Source organism: Dunckerocampus dactyliophorus, chromosome 19 (genome assembly GCF_027744805.1).
Source record: "Dunckerocampus dactyliophorus isolate RoL2022-P2 chromosome 19, RoL_Ddac_1.1, whole genome shotgun sequence".
Classification (NCBI taxonomy): domain Eukaryota; kingdom Metazoa; phylum Chordata; class Actinopteri; order Syngnathiformes; family Syngnathidae; genus Dunckerocampus; species Dunckerocampus dactyliophorus.
Genome location: NC_072837.1, coordinates 17,071,182 through 17,091,311, shown reverse-complemented (window position 1 = coordinate 17,091,311; position 20,130 = coordinate 17,071,182). Strand labels below are relative to the sequence as shown.

General features: G+C 40.5%; 2 protein-coding genes across 6 annotated transcripts in view; one reads left to right on the top strand and one right to left on the bottom strand.

Moving 5' to 3' along the window:
* LOC129171903 (hormonally up-regulated neu tumor-associated kinase) overlaps positions 1–20,130 on the top strand; it is a 140,708-nt gene that overhangs the window by 83,660 nt on the left and 36,918 nt on the right. For 3 of the 5 annotated variants that reach the window (XM_054760997.1, XM_054760999.1, XM_054761000.1), the window contains 3 exons: positions 3,701–3,811; positions 18,129–18,261; positions 18,357–18,521. The gene's annotated coding sequence lies outside the window, so the exon portion shown is untranslated. Of the gene's footprint in view, positions 1–3,700; positions 3,812–18,128; positions 18,522–18,827; positions 18,903–20,130 lie in introns of those variants that run through there. The other 2 variants (XM_054760998.1, XM_054761001.1) reach the window with 2 other exon arrangements.
* Positions 1,449–10,787, bottom strand: tbx18 (T-box transcription factor 18). Its single transcript, XM_054761002.1, has 8 exons — positions 10,439–10,787; positions 9,369–9,513; positions 8,864–8,965; positions 8,199–8,370; positions 7,560–7,727; positions 4,010–4,074; positions 2,890–2,984; positions 1,449–2,816 (listed from the first exon to the last, which is right to left on the bottom strand). The coding sequence occupies exons 1-8, from the start codon at positions 10,674–10,676 to the stop codon at positions 2,290–2,292; spliced, it is 1,512 nt and encodes a 503-aa protein (XP_054616977.1). The 5' UTR covers positions 10,677–10,787; the 3' UTR covers positions 1,449–2,289.

The following is a 20,130-nucleotide window of genomic DNA, read 5'->3' as shown; positions in this document are numbered from 1 at the left end:
GATACCGAGTGCATTGGTGGAGCTCTAACAGGACTCCCAGGTAAGTGATAGAGCACTCAGTGAACCCTCAGTGAACCTGTTGTCTTCCACTGCTGAGAAAGGCTGGTTATGTCGCCCGAAGAATTCCATTATTTTTAGGTTATTAGCTTAGCCTTCTGACTGTCACGCACATACAGGTGAGTGTCCACATGGCTGCGCTAGCTGCCCTTTGACTGATGATCAAACCGTGAGCCTCCAAAAGTCACCATACTCTGTCAAGTGTTTGTTCTTCAATTGCCGTATTAAATGACAGCTTTTGAACGTGCTGCCCCTGCAAGGTAGTTTTGGTGGCATGTGTTGGTAGTTACGTTCCACACGGCAGACATGATGTCTTTGTTTTGATGCCTGCGTGTATTACGTTTACACATACAGGTACAGTATGTAAACGTGTATTGTGTGTATTGTAGTATACAGTACAGTATATAAAGGTGTATTACAGTATACAGTATGTAAAGGTGTATAAAGTGTATTACAGTATACAGTATGTAAATGTATATAAAGTGTATTACAGTATACAGTATGTAAAGGTGTATAAAGTGTATTACAGTATACAGTATGTAAAGATATATCACATGTGTTACAGTATACAGTATGTAAAGGTGTATTACAGTATACTGTATACAGTATGTAAACATGTATTAGGTGTAGTACAGTATACCGTATGTATTCCAGTATAAAGTATGTAAAGGTGTATTAGGTGTATTACAGTATACAGTATGTAAAGGTGTATAACGTGTATTACAGTATACAGTTTGGAAAGGTGTATTAGGTGTAGTACAGTATATGTATTCCAATATACAGTATGTGAAGGTGTATTACAGTATACAGTATGTAAAGGTGTATTAGGTGTATTACAGTATACAGTATCTAAAGGTGTATTAGGTGTATTACAGTATACAGTATGTAAAGGTGTATTACAGTATACAGTACGTAAAGGTGTAGTACTGTATACAGTACATAAAGGTGTATTACAGTATACAGAATGTAAAGGTGTATTAGGCGTATTACAGTATAGAGGCTGTAAAGGTGTATTAGGTGTGGTGCAGTACACAGTATGTTGTTCTTTGCATGTAAAGGTGTATTACAGTATACAGTATGTAAAGGTGTATTAGGTGTATTACAGTATACAGTATGTAAAGCTGTATTAGGTGTATTACAGTATAGAGTCTGTAAAGGTGTATTAGGTGTGGTGCAGTACACAGTATGTTGTTCTTTGGATGTTTTTGTAAGCATTTGAATCATTTGATACTGTGAAGTCTGCAAAAAGATAGATTTAGGTTTCTGGTGGGGGGTTTTTTCTGTGGTGGGTTTTTATGAAATCATTTGCTTGATAATGTGACTTTTACAGCAACCGGGGAAAAAAATGGAAGTGTGACATCATCGAACAGTGACAATATTTTTTTATTGACCTGAATCCATTTTTTCAAAAGGTTTTGCATAAGTGATGAAATAAGTGGTGAGTGGTGTGACTGGTTATCACTGCACAGACAGACCATTAGCATCCGTTTACAGTATGTGCTAAACCTTCTCATTGGTTCCGATGAAACAAAGCTGCTCTTGTGTAATGGCAGCGCGTGCAGTCAGTTAAATTAGTTGCGTACAAAAGCTCTAGCGTGAATACATATACTTTATAAAATTTATAGGGGCGGGGCCAAAGAGAGCGAGAGAGTTCCTCGGCCACAAAGTTTAAGGTCGGCGCTACTTGACCTGATCTGGAGAGCCCAAGCAGGTGCATAAGTGCGAAGGGTCGCAGTGCCCGTTATATCCTCGCCTTCCACGCCGCCTCCTGCCGCTACAGAGTGAGCAAATCATATTGCTCTTTTTCCCTTCCGCAACATTTCCTATGACCTCTCGTGGTCCTTCACGTCATATGCAACAGGCTGCTGGTGATGAATGCAAGTCCAAAAGGTTCTTGTTGTGTGCGGAGAAGAATGTGTAGCTTTGTATCATCTGAGGCGTGCCGGGCTCCTCCTTGACAACAAGGCAGAGTTCACAGAGATCACCTTCCAAGAAAAAGTGGCTCAAGTGCTCACTTGAAGTCTCTGGGCTCCCTTCATCCATAATCAGTTCCAGTCAGGCCACAGTCAAAACATCCAGACCTCACTTCCTGTGTGGCTGGACATGTGACAGAAGGTTCTTGTTGGATCAGAACGTGGTGTATTATCACATCACCCGATAGCTTCATCCACCCGGATCCATTCCCGAGTGGCATTTGGATTTTGGAGACTGCAGAATTGTAGATGTCCGAGTTCAGCCCATGTGGGCGGTGACCTGTGAGGCACCGCCCCCTGGCTGACTCCCACCAAGCCCCAAAGTCCGAGAGTCAAACAAGAAGCCCTGCTGTCCCGTGGCAAGCACGCCCAGACTGTCCGTTAGCGTCCCGCTTGGAGGCGTACCAAAGAGGGCGCTCTGCTGGTTGGCGGCTGCCATTTTGTCAGGGCTGGCGGCGAGGCGTGGCGACGGTGGGAATGTGTAGCCGTACAGGCCGTAAGGGGGCGTGTGCAGGCGCAGGCCGGCATAGCCCTGCGGGGCGGGCAGGTAGCCAAGCTGAGACGTCGAGAGGGGCAGGGAGCAGAACGCTTCGCCCTCGTACGCCGGCGGGCCTCGGGGAGGGGGGAATGGCTCAGGTGGGTTGCTGTAGCGGTGGAGGGGGAGAGCGGGGCGGCTGCAGGTGAAGTCGCTCGGGCTGAGAGGGCAAACCTGGAAGGGCGACGAGCAGGGAGGCGGGGAGAGCAGGTGAGATGACGCGCCCACACCTCCATGAGCTCCTGGGACTCCTACAGAAACAGGACCACTTGTGAGAACTCACTGGCTGATTGTACAGACAAAAGAATTTGGACTCTCCAGTACCTTGTTTGGCCATGCCGGGGATGTCCTCGAAGGTGAGTGTCCGCAAAGATGGCCTCCAGAAGGCGTAGGACTCGACCAGCGCCTCCAGGCCCATCCTGCAAACGCATCACGTGAATACATCTGTACTCTAACCCCACCTCGCCAGCTTGTACGCCAACCACCTGGCAGCCATCTTGGTCAACCCTCCCCCCACTCTCTCCATCTCCATGGAGACCGCAGGTAATGAGCGGCATAAACGCCACATTGCCATTGGCTTTGCTGGCCAGGCGCACAGAGGTAATTGCTTTCACACGGCTTTTACGGGCCAATCAGGGCCAAGGAGCAGGAAGCCACAGGGAGGATTTATGAGGTGGGACTAAACCCCCCACCCCCACCCCGTCCCCCACACCCGCCCTCACCACTCTCCGCGTCCTCTTAAGGTGGGGAACGGCGGCCTAATTCAAGTCCTCTGTTAGCCCTCGTTAGCGTGACGATAAAAGTCGCTCCCCCCGGCATCCCCCTCCCACACATACGCACACACCCATGGGGTCGTAGCCACGGTGATAATTTAAACAAGCTGCCCCGCAAGCAGCCTATCAGAGTGCACGTTTGTTTAGCAAACTGCTTAACTCTTCCTGTAATAGTTCATACTCATTTCTTCCCTGAGTCGGACAGGCTCGTCTTTCGGGTCCCCCGCTGCTTTCCCACCCCCTCCGCTGTTTGGAAAGTGTTGGGGGTTGACTGCAGTGTTGTTTTAATGCTGTGTTTATACGCTTTACGTCCACAAATGTCCTTGTACAGATTCTTCTTCTTATTTTGCTTTATGTTTCAGAGGCCCGGCTGGGATTGGACGCTGCGTTTGGATCTGTGGCCCATGTTTCCCGTAACGACGCCAAGTGACAGAATGACTCACACTTCCAGATTAAATCTGCTCGATACTGTGGTAAGAGTTGATTAGTTCCACTCTGGGTGGATTTTCAGTTTGCACATGCGCTTCCTGTGAGAGAAGGATAAATAAATGCGTTTCCCTTCCCGTAATATCCCCACTCAAACAGCCGTGACAAAAAAGCCACAACCGTGCAAGAATATCAAACATGACCCACTTGCAGCAGATGATGTGAAACTCTCCAGCTCAACTCACCGGTTCCTGCCAGAGTCCCTGAAGCCTTTGGCAAAAGGGTTTCGGTCAATTTTCAGCCTCGTTATCTGAAAAAAACCCACAAAAATCCCAGAAAATGTTTAACACGTAAGGCATGCCAGGAGAAATAGCGTTCTGTTTGTGTACTGCTCACTGGTACACATCAGCATGGCTTTTTTTGTCTGCTGCCTTTTAGTAGACTAAAGTGTGCTGTGTTCCTCAGCACTCGGACGGGACTGTGGCGTCCAAGGCTGACCTTGTGACTCCCATTGGCCATCTTGCACTCAAACTTTATCTCCAATTAGCAAAGTTAGGTTTACGTGACATATTTATTAGCAAGATGAACCAAAAATGAGTGATATATTCGTCATGAAATCATATTTCTGTAAGTAAGGGGCAACTCTATATATACTAGGGCTGCCAAGTGATTACAATTTTTAATCAGATTAATCCCAGTTTTTAAATTAATTAATCAAGATTTAATCACCATTAGCAACTATGTCTGAAATAAGCCCATTTTTTACTGTATTTAATGAACCGACAGATAACTGACAGGACAGGATTCTATACGTTTGTATGCATTAACAGCTCCAAATGAGATGAATATGTCAATCAAGCTAAAAGATACCACACAAGTCTAAAAATCTATTTGTCTAACACTAGTCTCTGTAATAGTGGCAGACCATTTGAATCACACTTTAAACCGTCTTATTATGAGCACTGAGGGCTTGCGTTCAAAGTCATCACGTAATTTAGGGTAAATGTACTTGTTTTCAGTGTATTTTCCAGCATACTTAAATGTAGAAAATTGTACATCCGAGAGTTATTAAGAGTTATGAAGTGAGGGATAACAATATCCACTTCATGTTTTTCTTTATCTTCCTATTTATTTACACACACTCACACACTCACGCAGTGTGATGTTCGGCGTGTCCCTGAATGCAACTCGCGTTCTTGTAATGAGAATGAGGAAGTGTCTTTCCCGGGATGAACAGACTAGAGACGTGTGTGAGTTGGAGATGCATGCGGTGTTCGGTGTTGGAATTGTGCTGCTGTTGATGTGTTCAGGTCAGAGTGAAGTTATGAAAGAGACTGTGTGGGGACGCTCCACCGCGCTTCCACCTGCCGTTATAACAGAGGCATGCTTGCTCTGGTGCACATGCATTAATTCCACTAAAAAAATTCAATGTAATTAATGAAATAAATTAGTTTTGACAGCCCTAATATATACGTATTTGTCCACTTTAGGAATGATCCCATCAGGGTTTTATGCTGCTGATTCCGATACCGATCATACATGAGTGAGATTGAATAAATAGGATGTCCAGGTTGCAGGGGTGTCCAACTTTCATCGCTATTAGAGCTGTCAACTATTTGTCTTCTGACTGGCAACGTTTCAATTGTGCACTACTTTATTTACCAAGCAGATCAAACAGTCTTTATGCTATTTTGTGCTCATTTGTCATGATATAAAGTCATAAAGTCTGACTTCAACACTTAATTAATTCAAAAATTACTAAGAGTTGAAGCAAATATTCTTTGAGGCTTTGGTGTGCTACTCAAAATCAGCTAGGAGACGCCTGTAATGGCATCACCATCATCAGGCTTTATCTTCATTAAACAAACACACGCAAATAGTGTTTGGAGGACAAAGCATCGTTATAATATCATGACAACAAGACAGCTAAATTGTTCAGTGATACTTGAAAAAGTTAGTACGTACCCCATGAACGTGATATCCGCTTCTCCGTGGGACAAGAAGTCGCTCCCAACTAACCGCATTGCTTGTTTGTTTTAAAAACAAAATGTCACTGTGCTAAAAAGTCACATTTGGAGTCCGAGAACCAGAAGCTAGCTCAGGGGTGGGCAAATTTTTTGACTTGTGGGCCACATTGGGTTAAATTTAAAATTTGGCCGAGGGGCCGTCTATATACTGTATAGGTGATCCTCAAACAGAATGACATACTTGCTCACGGTGCAACAAAACAAAACACATCCACAGCAACGCATCACATAAATGAACTACTACTACTCAGCGGGTGATAAACAACAACTAAGTGCTAAACATAGCATGTAACTTAAAACGGTTATTTCCAAATGCCCGCAAGGCATGCTGGGTAGGCCGGCTGCAACAACAATATGAACTATGAACAATAAAACATTCGATATGAAGAGTATGTTAACTCCTCCTTGTGTACTTGAGAGAGTACCACAAGCTACCCAGCATGCCTTGAGGCTTGAACATATGGTTGTTTTTTGGCATGGGTATTGTGTGTAGGTTTTTATTTGTATGCTCACTTGGTGCAGTAGGTAGGTTACTTTGTGCGTCGTGTCTGTGGACGTGTTGTTTGGATTGCTTTTTGTACAAGCTATAGATTGCATCTGACTATTTTGACGACTGAAGCGTGCCACAATAGCACTGCAAGTCATGTCGCAGGTTACAGTTTGGATGTTAGAGGTTTAAAAAAAATAATTAGGAAATGCCCGGTGGGCCAAATTGAGACGCTTGGGGGGGCCTTATGTGGCCCGCGGGCTGCAGTGTGCCCACCCCTGAGCTAGGCGGATAACTCTAGCCAGCTAGCTAGTGACAGCTAGGCAAAGCGTGTAACGAAAGGTGCAAGAAAAGTGGTAGAGCAATAGGTTTGATAAGGGAGTGATCAAACACGCCGGCATGGATTGGTGTAGCGTGTGTCAAGCCCAAATACGAGAGGCCTCATTTGGTAGGCAACCCTACGTGACACGGCACACGTGTAGGATTTGCTGACGCACGCCGATCAGCTTTTGTGATCGTCTGTTCATTTTGTTACCTTGAGCCAAAAGATCATTATTGAACAGTTTACTTGCCATGTATTGGTATTTCTCCAAAACATTAAATTAAATTCAGGTTTTTGTCAAATAGTACAAAAATAAAGGCAATCCACCTGAAAGTGGATTTTTTTAATAATGACCTTTGCCAGGGGCCCTTGGAATTGTCTAACGGTGCCCCGGGCCAATACCACTCATAAAAAATGGGATGGATTATGCTCCTGTGTGGAAGCACCATCGTACGCGACACCGGCTCACTCCTCCCCCTGCAAACCATCTTAGTCGGGCACCTCCAAAAAAAAATACATCTAACCCTGCAAACCATAAAGACTGTGATTGATCCGTGATTGAACCTTATTTCCTGCGTGTACACACTCTTTGGGAGGACGTGCAGCACATCTCCATCAACGCATTCGCCTCCAATTTCAGATCAACATTTGCACTCATACATTTTTTTCAAGGTACTCACGTCAGATCATGACAAAAATTACACAAAACCTTATCATCGCTCTGTGCAGAAAATCATTTGACATCTTTTAAAAATCAGCAAGCTAATAAACATGATTTTTTTTTCTTGTTTCTGGACCAAAACATGTCCTTATTGTTGCATTAAATACTAAATTGTGACATAGAGTGGAAATGAGTGGAAATTCATTTTTCTTTTTTTGAAATGTGAGAATGTGGACGTGTTATCTCCAGTTTGAGCCAATCATGTTTCAGTCACATGTACCAGTGTTTTCATGCTTACCTGCTGGTTCTGGTACGCCGTGACGGTGGTGAAGACGGTCTCGGGGAAGGAGAAGGTGCGTGTTCCCTCCCCACCAGGGATGGCCTTCACTGGGGACAACTCTTCACCACACTCCTTCCGGATGACGTGGACACGTGGCTGGTACTTGTGCATGGAGTGCAGAATGATCTGAATCAGGAGCACAATGGTAGCAATTAGGCTGCAAATGTTTACTTTTGACTTTTTTGTAACGTCTTTAGAATGCAGTGCTTTTTTTTTGCACACATTACATTTAGGTGTGGATGCATTTTTTTTTTTTTTATCTCAGTGAATAGTACCATTATCTTCATTTTGCACGTGAGGAAAAATATGGAAATATGAATACAGCCTTTTTGGGGGAGCCATCCAACAAAACGGGATGCCAAGGAAGAACACGCTCCTTTTTTCTATGCTTATACATTTTTATTCCTTATTTTTTTCAGTGTAGTAAGCCTTTTATTTTTTAATTCAGGCTAGGTACAAAATACATTTTGGTGCGGATCCAAATGAGAATAAATTATGCTATTAAAACTTGAAAATACAAAACAAGGCATGCATGATGTAATGCAATAATAATAAGAAGAACAATAATAATAATAATAATGATAAATAATACATTACATGTCCCTGGTCGTCGAGCTCGTTGTTGGTGAGTTTGAGTTTGTCGAAGCTGACCACCTGACGCATCCACGTCTCCCCCGATGCAGGCGAGTCCGGGTGGATGTACACCCTCGGCGGCACCGGAGAGTCTGCGTTGCCTGCCACCATCCACTTGGAGCTGTGGTACACGTACCTGCACGGACGGCACAAACACCTACGTGAGCAGCTTTTGTGACATAAGTCAATAATCAAATAAATAGCGTGTTACTGTGACGTCGCGTGCGCGCGTACAGATAGCATACATATATACAGTATATATATATATATACAGTATATATATACAGTATATATATCACTGAAATGTTATGCATGTATTTCTTTCAGTGCATTATTTGTACATTTGGGTTTAAGTGAAGTCATATTGCGAAAACATCGTGGCCAGACTTCCCTCTAGAATCTTGACTCGAGAACCTGCTTTTTAAAAAAGGCCGCAAAAGGCCTTTTTGGCGCGTTCCAGCGACATTTGCCGCGTTGACCTTCCAACAGGGAGAGGTTAACAGTCCAAAAGGCTTTTATTTTTGTCCAAAAGGAACAACTAAACAACAGTGCCATGCGCCGTTTGTGCACAGCGCCTGATATTTTTTGACGTCTACTTCCAGCGTGTATGGAATCACATTGCAGCTTACCTGTATCGTTTGTTGTCCACGGGGATGATATCCATGGCGATGTAGTACTGCTGATGTGGGTCCAAACCAGAGATTTTCACACGCATTGCAGGGAACATCCTCCTGGAACCGAAACACATCATCAGCAACACCTTTGACACTACACAGCACCTGCCGGAACCGATTGCAAACATGCAATATTAATATAGCAATATTAATATTGCATGCAATATTGATATTGCAGTATTCCACACAGCACAGCAAAAGTAGAAAAAAGGACACACGCGCAGGAAACTTCATTAGGTACCTTAAATCCAATAGAAAGAAAAGCTAAAAATATTCTGTCAATGTCTTTATTATTCTTCCTCGTGCACAGCTACGTAACCAAAATATTACACGCGTTAAAAACTACAACCACGCAAAAAAAAAAAAAACGTTCCAAAAAATTCCTCCAAGATGAGCATAATAATTTGTCATTTCTATGATATTTGTAAAAATAAAGACACAAAAATGTCTAGAAATGCACCTTCCAGCCTTGGTAATGATCATTTCCGTGCCAATCTCATGGAAGCGTTTCCACAGCTCGGAGCCCTGCAGGTCCACGCGTGTGTCCTCGCCGCTGCCGCGCACGGCTGCAGGCCGCGGGCTCTCCGGCAGCGCGTCCTCGCTCTCTGTTGCACACAAACACGTACAGCATTATAACGGTCTCGTTCATTGCATGTAATCAGAGGAAGACGCAACACAACAAGCCTCGTGATTCTAAGACTTCAATTAACTTTATAGTCTTTATTTTAAAATATAACAATATTTTTTTTTTAATATAATGTTATTTACTGTTGCACTTCACTTTACATGATCAAAACTAACTGTTGCATAAAAAAAGGTGACTGAACACCAAGCCCTTTATTTAAAATGTTACTGAAAGAATACTTCATCGTATGGATTTTACATTTATCACTGTACTTTTCTTTAAATGATAAGAATATTTCATCGTATGGATATATCCATACAATAAAATATTACATATACAGTGATAAATGTGATGTTTATTGCACATTTATCACTGTACTTTTCTTTAAATTTGATATTTCTTATAGCTTGAATAGTACTGACAGGACATAGTATTTGTATGTATCATATACAGTAAATGTTTTGCATAGTGCACTTATTCTGAGGTATTATTAGCACATAGCAGAATGAGCGCAGAAGCATTGCAGTTTGAAAGTTTGCAATGGAGGGTGCATGCATGCATTTATTCCCTGCTAATTGGCGTGTTTATGATAGCAGCCCAAACCCATAAAGCAGTCAGAGTAATAATGAAGTCATAGTCACACACTCACACTATGTAGCCAGAACCTCGGCACTTTTGTTTAGCTGCAGACTTGCATGCAATAATGAGGTTTAGTAGTAATAATAATAAGTTGCTGCGTTTCACTAACAAGAAATGTTTAAAGTTAAATGTGTACATTGTGTCCATTAGTATTAGCCGATGGTGATTGTGGATGACGTTCTATACGTGTGCAAGTTTTTGTTGATATTGGTCCATCTTGGGTTACAGTGTGTGGTAGTACTCCTTATTTGTGATACTTGACTTACGGGATCCGTCACTGGCACATTCCCCCTCGCCGCAGCGGTCGCTGGCACACGCTCTGCCCGCCAGAGGCTCCGGGCTGTCGGGCACTGGAGGGATATCGCTTCCGTGGTCGTAGCCGGCGGACGTCACGTCTTCCCCGGCCGTCCGGCGTCTCTTTTCCGCCCCGATGAGTGCCTCCACCGAGAAGGCGTGCGCCTTGACGCTGAGTGCGCACGGCGAGCGACGCTTCTCGACGGCCATGGCTCCGACCCGGTTCCGGGGAAGTGGCGGTGGTCTGCGAGTCACGCAGAAGACGGGTCCCAAAAACGAAGTGTTCTCTTCGGCAAGTTTGTCCGTCTGAGAGCCTGCGAGGAAACCAGGCTGACGTCTCAGTCACCCACCAGCGAGACTTTTTGCAGGGGGGGAGGAACTCTATGGATCTGTCAATCACAGCACGGAACAGCCAATCAGAAGTCATCACAGCGTCCCCTCAGGAAGCGTTTCCCTCTTTGGCCCCGCCCACTTATGATGACCTGTGCGGTCAACAAGTGGAGCAAGATGATGAAGATGATGACGATGATGATGAGTGGATCCAACCCTTTATTTGTGGCCTTTTTTCACGCGCTGCGGCTACACGTGCACCCCAGCGTGCACGCTACATGCACGCCTTGCCACGAATGAATTATGAGCTATTCCATCAAAATGTAAAGAAGGTAAGAATCCTTCAATGGCCAAATTTAACAACTTCATTTCGTATAAGTCATAATTATTGTATTATTATTATCACAATTATTATTATGTCTATACACATTTAGTTATGCAATATTGCACATAACACATGCAAAATGTCACACATCATTATATTACTGCACAAGTACTGTACATCTAAGTATCAAGATCAAATATCACATTAGCAATTCATATAGTTCAAGTAATGTGCATGTGTGATAAAATATGACATAAGTAGTACTAAATATCTTTCAATTCCCTGCAGTGTTTAGTAAATACAAAGCAGTCGTCCTCGTGTTTTAACATGTACGTTAATATGCATTTGAAATCAGGTTTTAATGAGTTGTTTAGTTTCTTTTTGCTTCAGTGGTGTTGCTGTTGCTCCTTGTCACGCTGCGGTGACGGTGTGAGTCCACCATCAAGTTCAAGTCAAAGAGGTGACAGGTACTTTGGAATAAATATACTGCAAGTTTTTCCTCAATGAAAGTATGTACGGGATAGACAGTTTGAAAGTAGTAATAGTAATAGTAGTAGTAGTAAATGAACATGCAGTATGACATGATGTTTCCCGCAGTGAAAGAATAGGCTATATTTGAAGGCAGCAGTAGTGGTTGTGGACATGCAGTATCTTGAAAGCAGGATTTCAAGCGAAATGTGGATGTCAGTGAAAGTAAAATGAGCTTTCTGATTGGCTCGTCATTGCATTGTCTTACTCAATTTGCATATTGCGATTCGAAATGGGCTATCCTGTCACTGATGGTTTGCTTCACAGGAAATAGTTTGCTGACATTAAACAAGATGGTCTCGTCATTCCACTTCAGTGATTTAAGTCAAATTTTCAAAATGTTTTTGTCTTTGTCCCCTCGCCTTTCTTGTGTTGCAATGTAAATCATTTTTTTAGCTTTAAAGATAATTGACTGTATGTAATATTTAGTATATTTGCTTATGTAAATATTAACATCACATATATCCATATTTGAAAAGAAGGTCACTAACTATTCGTTTTCTTCTTGCTCATATCACATATTTAGGATCACGACCGGTGCTCTGTTATGATTACAATCTGTCTAACACATTGCTAATTATGAATATAATATATAAACAGTTTTTTTCCACTAATAATGTGGCTTTAAAGAAAATTCAATTCAACTCAACTCTTCTTTGACTTTTTTCCCCGTCGTGAAAATGTTTTTTTCATTGATTGGGATTTGATGACGAATTAATAACAAGCACGTGTATTTATATATTTCCAACAAACATATCTAAATATATTTCCCTGGGCGGGGGGGTACTTTGGATGTTTGCGCACCTGTATTTGCGTGCCAATCAGAATCGAACAAGTTGCTTAAAAAAACAAACTTGAAGAAATGAAGTCTATGGATGCGTGCACGTGTTAAATGGTCACGTGAAATCAGGGCCTTTTACGGCATGCCAGGACCGTCTTCCTTTCTCAAAACAGTTTGTTTTCATTGCTTTTGCATGAAATATTCTTTAAAGATGCAACACCTCGTCTTTATGATGCTGATTTCTTCTATGCCTGCCTCAACATCGTGAAATATCGGCAATAAGACAAGTGACTCTAACGGCATGCTGTACAGCACGTGTCGATAAATATGTTCTTGTAAAAAAAAATTACACTAATGAGATCCAATATTGTAATTGTTGCACTTTGTATTCCAACTTCTGACAGCTTTCTCTCATATTTAGCTGCAGCATGCTTTGGCAAATCAAATCATCAACTGATTGTTAAATTCATACCGTAAAAGTCACTTTCAGCATCTTTTTTGATCGTGTTGGATCTCATTAGGTTGTGCACCTCATTTATAAGGGCCAGTGAGTTTATTTCAAAGCACATTTCATTTCATTCCTTTCCATTCCAACCTCTATTTAAGCACACATCAGTAACAACTGAGCTGCTAAAGCACATGTCAGAAATTAACTACAAAATCACATATCAGTAATAATTGTGCTATAAACACATATATTAATATAATGATATCAATGTAAATATAATATAGTGAATTAATAAAACACATATCAGAAATAGTCAAACGACTAAAGCACATCTCAGAAATAATTGAACTTCCAAAGCACATATCAGTGATAATTAAACTACTAAAGCACATAAATGATAACTGAATTACTAAAACACATATCAGTAATAATTAAAGTGTTAAAGCACATGTCAGAAAAAGTACCAAAGCACACGTATCAGTAATAATTGAGCAACTAAAGCACATGTCGGGAATAACTGAGCAACAGAAGCACGTATGAGTAATAACTGAGCTACTGAAGCACATATGAATAATTTAATTAGTAAAGCACAAGCCAGAGATAAACAACTAAAGCACACATCAGTAATAATTAAACTACTAAAGCACATACATAATTTCCTTACTGAAACAAATATCAGAAATGATGAAGCTACTATTACATTTCAGTAATAAGTGAACTGTTAAAGCACATCTCAGAAATACTTTAACTACTGAAATACGTCTTAGAAATAATTAAACTACTAAAGAAATAATTAGACTAGTAAAGAACATATCAGTAATAATTGAAGTACTAAAGCACATCTTAGAAATAATTAAAGTACTAAAGAACATATCAGTAATAATTAAACTACTAAAGCACATGTCAGTAATATTTGAACAACAAAGGCACATGCTAATAATAATTGAGCGACTAAAGTACATTTCAGTAATAACTGAGACACTAAAGCACATGTCTGTATAATCAAACTCCTAAAGCGGATATCAGTAATAGTTGAAGTACTAAAGCAGCTATGAGTAATAACAGAGACATGTGTATGTTTTGGCGTCACAGCCTTGCAGCGTATTTTGACGTTTATGGCCGCGTCCATCTTATACGGCTCCAGCGGGAGCGTCATGGCTGGAACACGGTGTCCGCTTGCACTTGTGCCAACACTCATAATGAAGATGATGCGGTGGAGCGTCATCCTCCTTTTTTTTTTTTTTTTTGTGAGTCCCTGCGGTCCCTCGCCATCCGAGCAAAGTGACCCCCACCTTGAGAAAAATGAGGTGATGCGTGATTGAACTTTGACCCTTTTATTCACATTTTTTTAGGATCTGCATCTGCTCATGACTCATTTGGACTTCTGTGTGCATCGGCTCTTATTCTGCTTCAACACACACACGCAATACTATACACACACACACACACACACACCATACTATACCTACACACACATAGCATGCTATACATATACACACATATCATGCTATACATATACACACATAGCATGCTATACATATACACATATGCTATACATGTACACACATATCATGCTATACATGTACACACATATCATGCTATACATGTACACACATATGCTATACATGTACACACATATCATGCTATACATGTACACACATATGCTATACATGTACACACATATCATGCTATACATATACACACATATGCTATACTTGTACACACATCATGATATACATATACACACATATCATGCTGTACATATACACACATATGCTATACATATACACACATATCATGCTATACATATACACACATATAGTATCATGCTATACATACAGTATACACACATATGCTATACATATACACACATATCATGCTATACATATACACACATAGCATGCTATACATATACACACATGCTATACATACAGGTATACATACATATCATGCTATACATATGCACACATATAGTATCATGCTATACATATACATACAGGTGTACATATGCTATATATATACACATATAGTATCATGCTATACATATACATACATATCATGCTATACATATACACACATAGTATTATGCTATACATATACACACATATAGTATCATGCTATACATATACATACATATCATGCTATACATATACATACATATAGTATCATGCTATACATATACATAGATATGTATATGTATAGCTATAGACATGTATAGCTATAGATATGCACACATCATGCTATACATATACAGTACATACATATCATGCTATACACATATACAGTATACACACATAGGATGTGTGTCTATGTATATATACACAGCCGTGTATATACATAGATGTGTATATACATAGACACACATATGCTATACATACAGTATACTACACATATGCGAACATCATACTATACATACTGTATACATATACACACACACCATGCTATACATATACATACAGTATACACACATGCTATACATACACACCATACTATACATATACACATATCATGCTGTACATATACCTGTACACACACATGCTATACATATACACACATACAGTATCATGCTGTACATATACACACATATGATGCTATACATACAGTATACACACACATGCTATACATACACATACACACACACATGCTATACACATACAGTCACGGAAAAAATGATTAGAGCACCCTTGTTTCTTCAGTTTCTTGTTCATTTTAATGCCTGATACAACTAAAGGTACCTTTGATTGGACAAATATAACAATGACAACAAAAATAGCTCATAAGAGTTACATTTTTTGGCAGTACAATGCTATAGCTATTCATGTAAGAACTTAAGTGATTTTGGTTATTATCAAGAAAAGCATGGAAGTTGCTGGATATCAGCTCTACACATATCATGCTATATATATATATATATATATATATATATATATATATATATATATATATATATATATATATACAGACACATATGATATATATACATTCTAGTGTTGAGTTGCAGTCGCTTGTTTAGTTCAGTCGTCCTTCAATTATGCTAGAAATAGATGTAACAGATTTGCTTGTGGCTTTCAGGCAAAACAAGAAGTATAAAAGTCAGTAGCGTAATGCAACACATCTACCCATACACTTTCATTGGCCACAATATTAGGTACACCTGTACAATCCACCATCCAAAATATGGTGGTGCCAGTAAAAGACCATACTTTGCTGTCGTATTATCACCGTACACTTTGCTGCAAGTGTTTAACACTAGAAAAATTACAGTTTTCGACATATTATGACAAACACACGCTGTGACACATATTTTTCTGCATGTCAAACTATAATTATTGTCTATAAAATGTGTTTTGTGTTCACATTTTTGGGATGAATTGGATTTACATTATTTTCTATGGGGAAATTTGCTTGGTTAGAGTCCGTTTTGGTTTGAGTCGGACCTTATGGAACGCTAGGGATGAAGGGTGTTAACCAAGGCACCACCGTATTTGCTGTAGATGTTAACTACAGGGTGTACATGTGTGGTTGCAACACTTCCATCAGCTCATCTCGTGATGACGCCACTGCCTCATCATGCCCCTCAAAAACGGGGGATGGGGGACGGGGGTGTGCTTGAGAGCAAGCAGGTGCTGTTTTTATGGAGGTGAAAACTTTTTCTCCTCTCATAAGTCGTAAAAAGCCCACAAAGATGTGAATTTAGTCTAGAAGAGAGGGGTTGATTGCCCCCCTCCATTTTCCCTGCCAAGGTGTGTGTGTGTGTGCGTGTGTGTGTTGATGATGTGCGTGTGTAATCACCTCCATAGTTTCCTGTCAGTGGGCTTCCTAATGAGCTGCTAAAGGCGCACACATTAATGTGCGTGCGCGTCATCAAAGCCGAATTCATTCAAGGCAAACACTTGCTTTCCTTCTTTGTTTGTTTGTTTTTTTAACGAGGGTAAATCTCATCAGGGCAAAATAACATTCATTGTTGAAAGTAACACCAATCAGCCAAAACCGAGCAAACATCTGCAGCTCGTAAACTTTTAGGCTTTTGGGGGGCACACGTGCCTTAAAAAAAAAAAAAAAGTTATTTTCATCCTTCACATGTCGGCTTTTATTTTATTTTTGATCTGGAAACGTTTAAGTGCTTTTTAATCAAAGAACAAAGTGGTTAAAAAGGCAGAATTGGCAGGCCGCCGCTGACTGGCATTTCGCGCCCATTGAAGGAATGCCCGCTTATTTTATTGCCGCGGTTCGGGAATAAAAAAAAAAAACATGTGTTCCAGCTTTGCGCGCCAGTTCCTATTTTGACACAATGACTCCATTTGAAGTTTAAGCACAAAAACGCGCCTTAACATATTCACTATATTCACGGATTGATTGCTTACTATTTACATTACAACGCTATACATTGAGATTATTATTATTGTTAATCAATGCATGGATTACTCTTGCTTCTACATATTGACATGAGAACACTATATATTGAGATTAAAATGACAGCTTTTCAAACAAAAAAAAATCTTTCTGCAATGCAGTGCCCTGACACCAAAAGGAGCTATTTTACAACAACTTGTCATTCAGAAAAATATCATTTTTTCCACAAAGGCATAGCAATATCACATTTTACTACATTTCACCATGAAATCATATTTAAAAGTCATATTTTCCTTTGTTTTGCCCTGTAAAACGCCATATTTGGTCTTTGAAATGCCATTATAATATTCCATTTTAACATGAACACATTTTATTTCTCTAATAATGCATACTATACACGCGTCCAGTATTACTCTACATTATAGTTGACCAAGAATGCAGTTTTCAAAATGTCATATTTTGACACCTCAGCGTCATATTTCGGCATGCAAACACATTTTTGGCATATATTTATCACAAGCACGATATTTTTTGTCAAGAAAATAACATATTTTGTCGTTAAAATTGCCATATTTTTGCCAGTAATACACTTTTTAAAAGTGTCAAAAGCTTCTATTTTGACACATCAGCATCATATTTCACTTTTTGGCACATTTTACCACACAAGGCGTTTTTATCAAGATAACAACACATTTTTACATGTATATATTTTAACAAGACGCCGTTTTCCTTTTTCTAAATGTTATATTTTCACACAAAAGCCCCTTATATAGCCCTGACAGCGCTATATGTATTTTGCACACCATATCTTTGTATTAAAATCTTATATTTTGTCATGAAAACATGATCTTGTACAACATATCCCATGAAAAAATATCTTTGTATGTTCTTTTAAAGTCAAAGGCTGGAAGACCCAACATCTTGACCTTCCTGCGGTTGCACGTGAACATTGTACATCATGCGATGGAGGACGTTGCCAAACCCCAGCAACGGCCAGAAGACAACAAAAGGACCTTATTTTCCTGGCCTGGTTCGTCTGGAAGCTTATTAAACAGCAGTGATACAGCCTCGGGTCCTAAATGTGTTTTGGATCGAGCGTCCCTTCCTCTCTTCCCGGGGTAACAGGGTCACAGCATGGAGACCCCGATGACTCCACACCTGGAACAACACCCAGAAGACCCGCTTGGCCTGCGAGCGTGCACGTTGCGTGCTTGTGTGACTGACGGGAAGACAGGGGTCGCCACCAAGGAGCCATGCAAGGAGGCATCCAAGGTGCAGCGAGTACGGAAGGTAAGTTGCTGAGATTCATAAAAGATGCGTCGAGGGGAAGAAGGATTGTTTACCCCCCCTTTATTTCTTTGCACGATGAAAGGTGAAAGGGAGATAGTGGGCGGGGCCACACTGAACGGATGAAGTGATGACAAAAAGAAAAATCTTGCTTTTGTGTCGTCCTCCAACTTTGACTCCATCCTTCTCTTCCTGCTGCTGCGTGCCAAATCTTCTCTCTTGCATAATAAGGGGGCGGGCTCCAAAAAGACTGTAAAAGATGCCGACTGTGGACGGCGAAGGCGGCAAAGAACCGTCCTTTTAAAGAAACGATATCACGAATGAAGAATTCCCTGCAGGGAATATGCTTTGGAGTTTAACCAGCACAGTAATCCCTCGTTCATGGTGGGTCATCAGTTCCACACCCGACGTGAATTTCCACTAAGAAGTATTTATACATGTTTTAGAGCATAGGATACCTGTTTATGACCTTCTACATAATAATACATTTTTTCAAAAATTGTTAGAGCACTCTTGACATGAAATAGCACCCCCATAGTCACTTTTATATTCCTATTAACCAATATAGTCGTCATAAGAGAAAATAAGACATAGAAGACCTGTTTACAACCTTCTAAATACGCTTTGTAACATTAGAGCCATCTAGGCATGAAGTAACACCCCTATAGTCACCTTTACACTCCTATTACCCCATATAGTAGACATAATAAAAGAAAATAAGACATAGACCACCTATTTACAATCATCTAAATATGCTTTTTAACATAATTACAGCCCTCAAGACATGAAATAACACCCCTATAGTCACCGTTTACACTCATATTACCCAGCATAGTAGACATAATAAGAGAAAATAAGACATAAATAATACACATTACACTGGGAGAGTTCCTTCTTCTTGTTCCTTTTGTACTTCCTGTTTCTGTACAGTACTTCCTTTGGTGGCTATTGTCTCATCAATGTAACTTTACTGGCACCTTGTGACCAGTGTAGAATACTACATCATCACAACGCCTTTGAATGCGTTTTCCAAATGCCTGAAAAAGTCATGGCCAAAAATATTGGCATGCCAAAGATACCAACGTATTTGGCCACGCCTGTATGGAATAAAACCAAATCAGCCTAATCCATTCATGCACTCATGGCCAAAACATTGGTCTATTCATGCAGTCATGCCCGTGGAGTCTTCATGCAGTCACGGCCAAAACATTGGCATATTCATGCAGTCACGGCCAAAACATTGGCGTACTCATGCGGTCACGGCCATGGAGTATTCATCCAGTCACGACCAAACCATTGGCATCTTTGGCATACCAATATTTTTGGCCATGCCTGCATTTGTATTTTATTTATTTATTCATTTAACCATTTGTATGCTTGAAAGTTCTTAATTTAAGTATAAATACGTACAATTTACTTAAATATGGATATTTTGTAATAATAATAGGCCGTATGCAACCATGAAACAGTGATCATTTATGAATTCATCTATTTTTGGAAAAACCGTGATAGAGTGAAGTACCGCAATTCAAAGTGTGAAGTGACGAGGTCGTTGTGTTATCATTTATTTACAAGTGATGACTGACTTCTGGTGAATGAGGTGTGTTGTCTG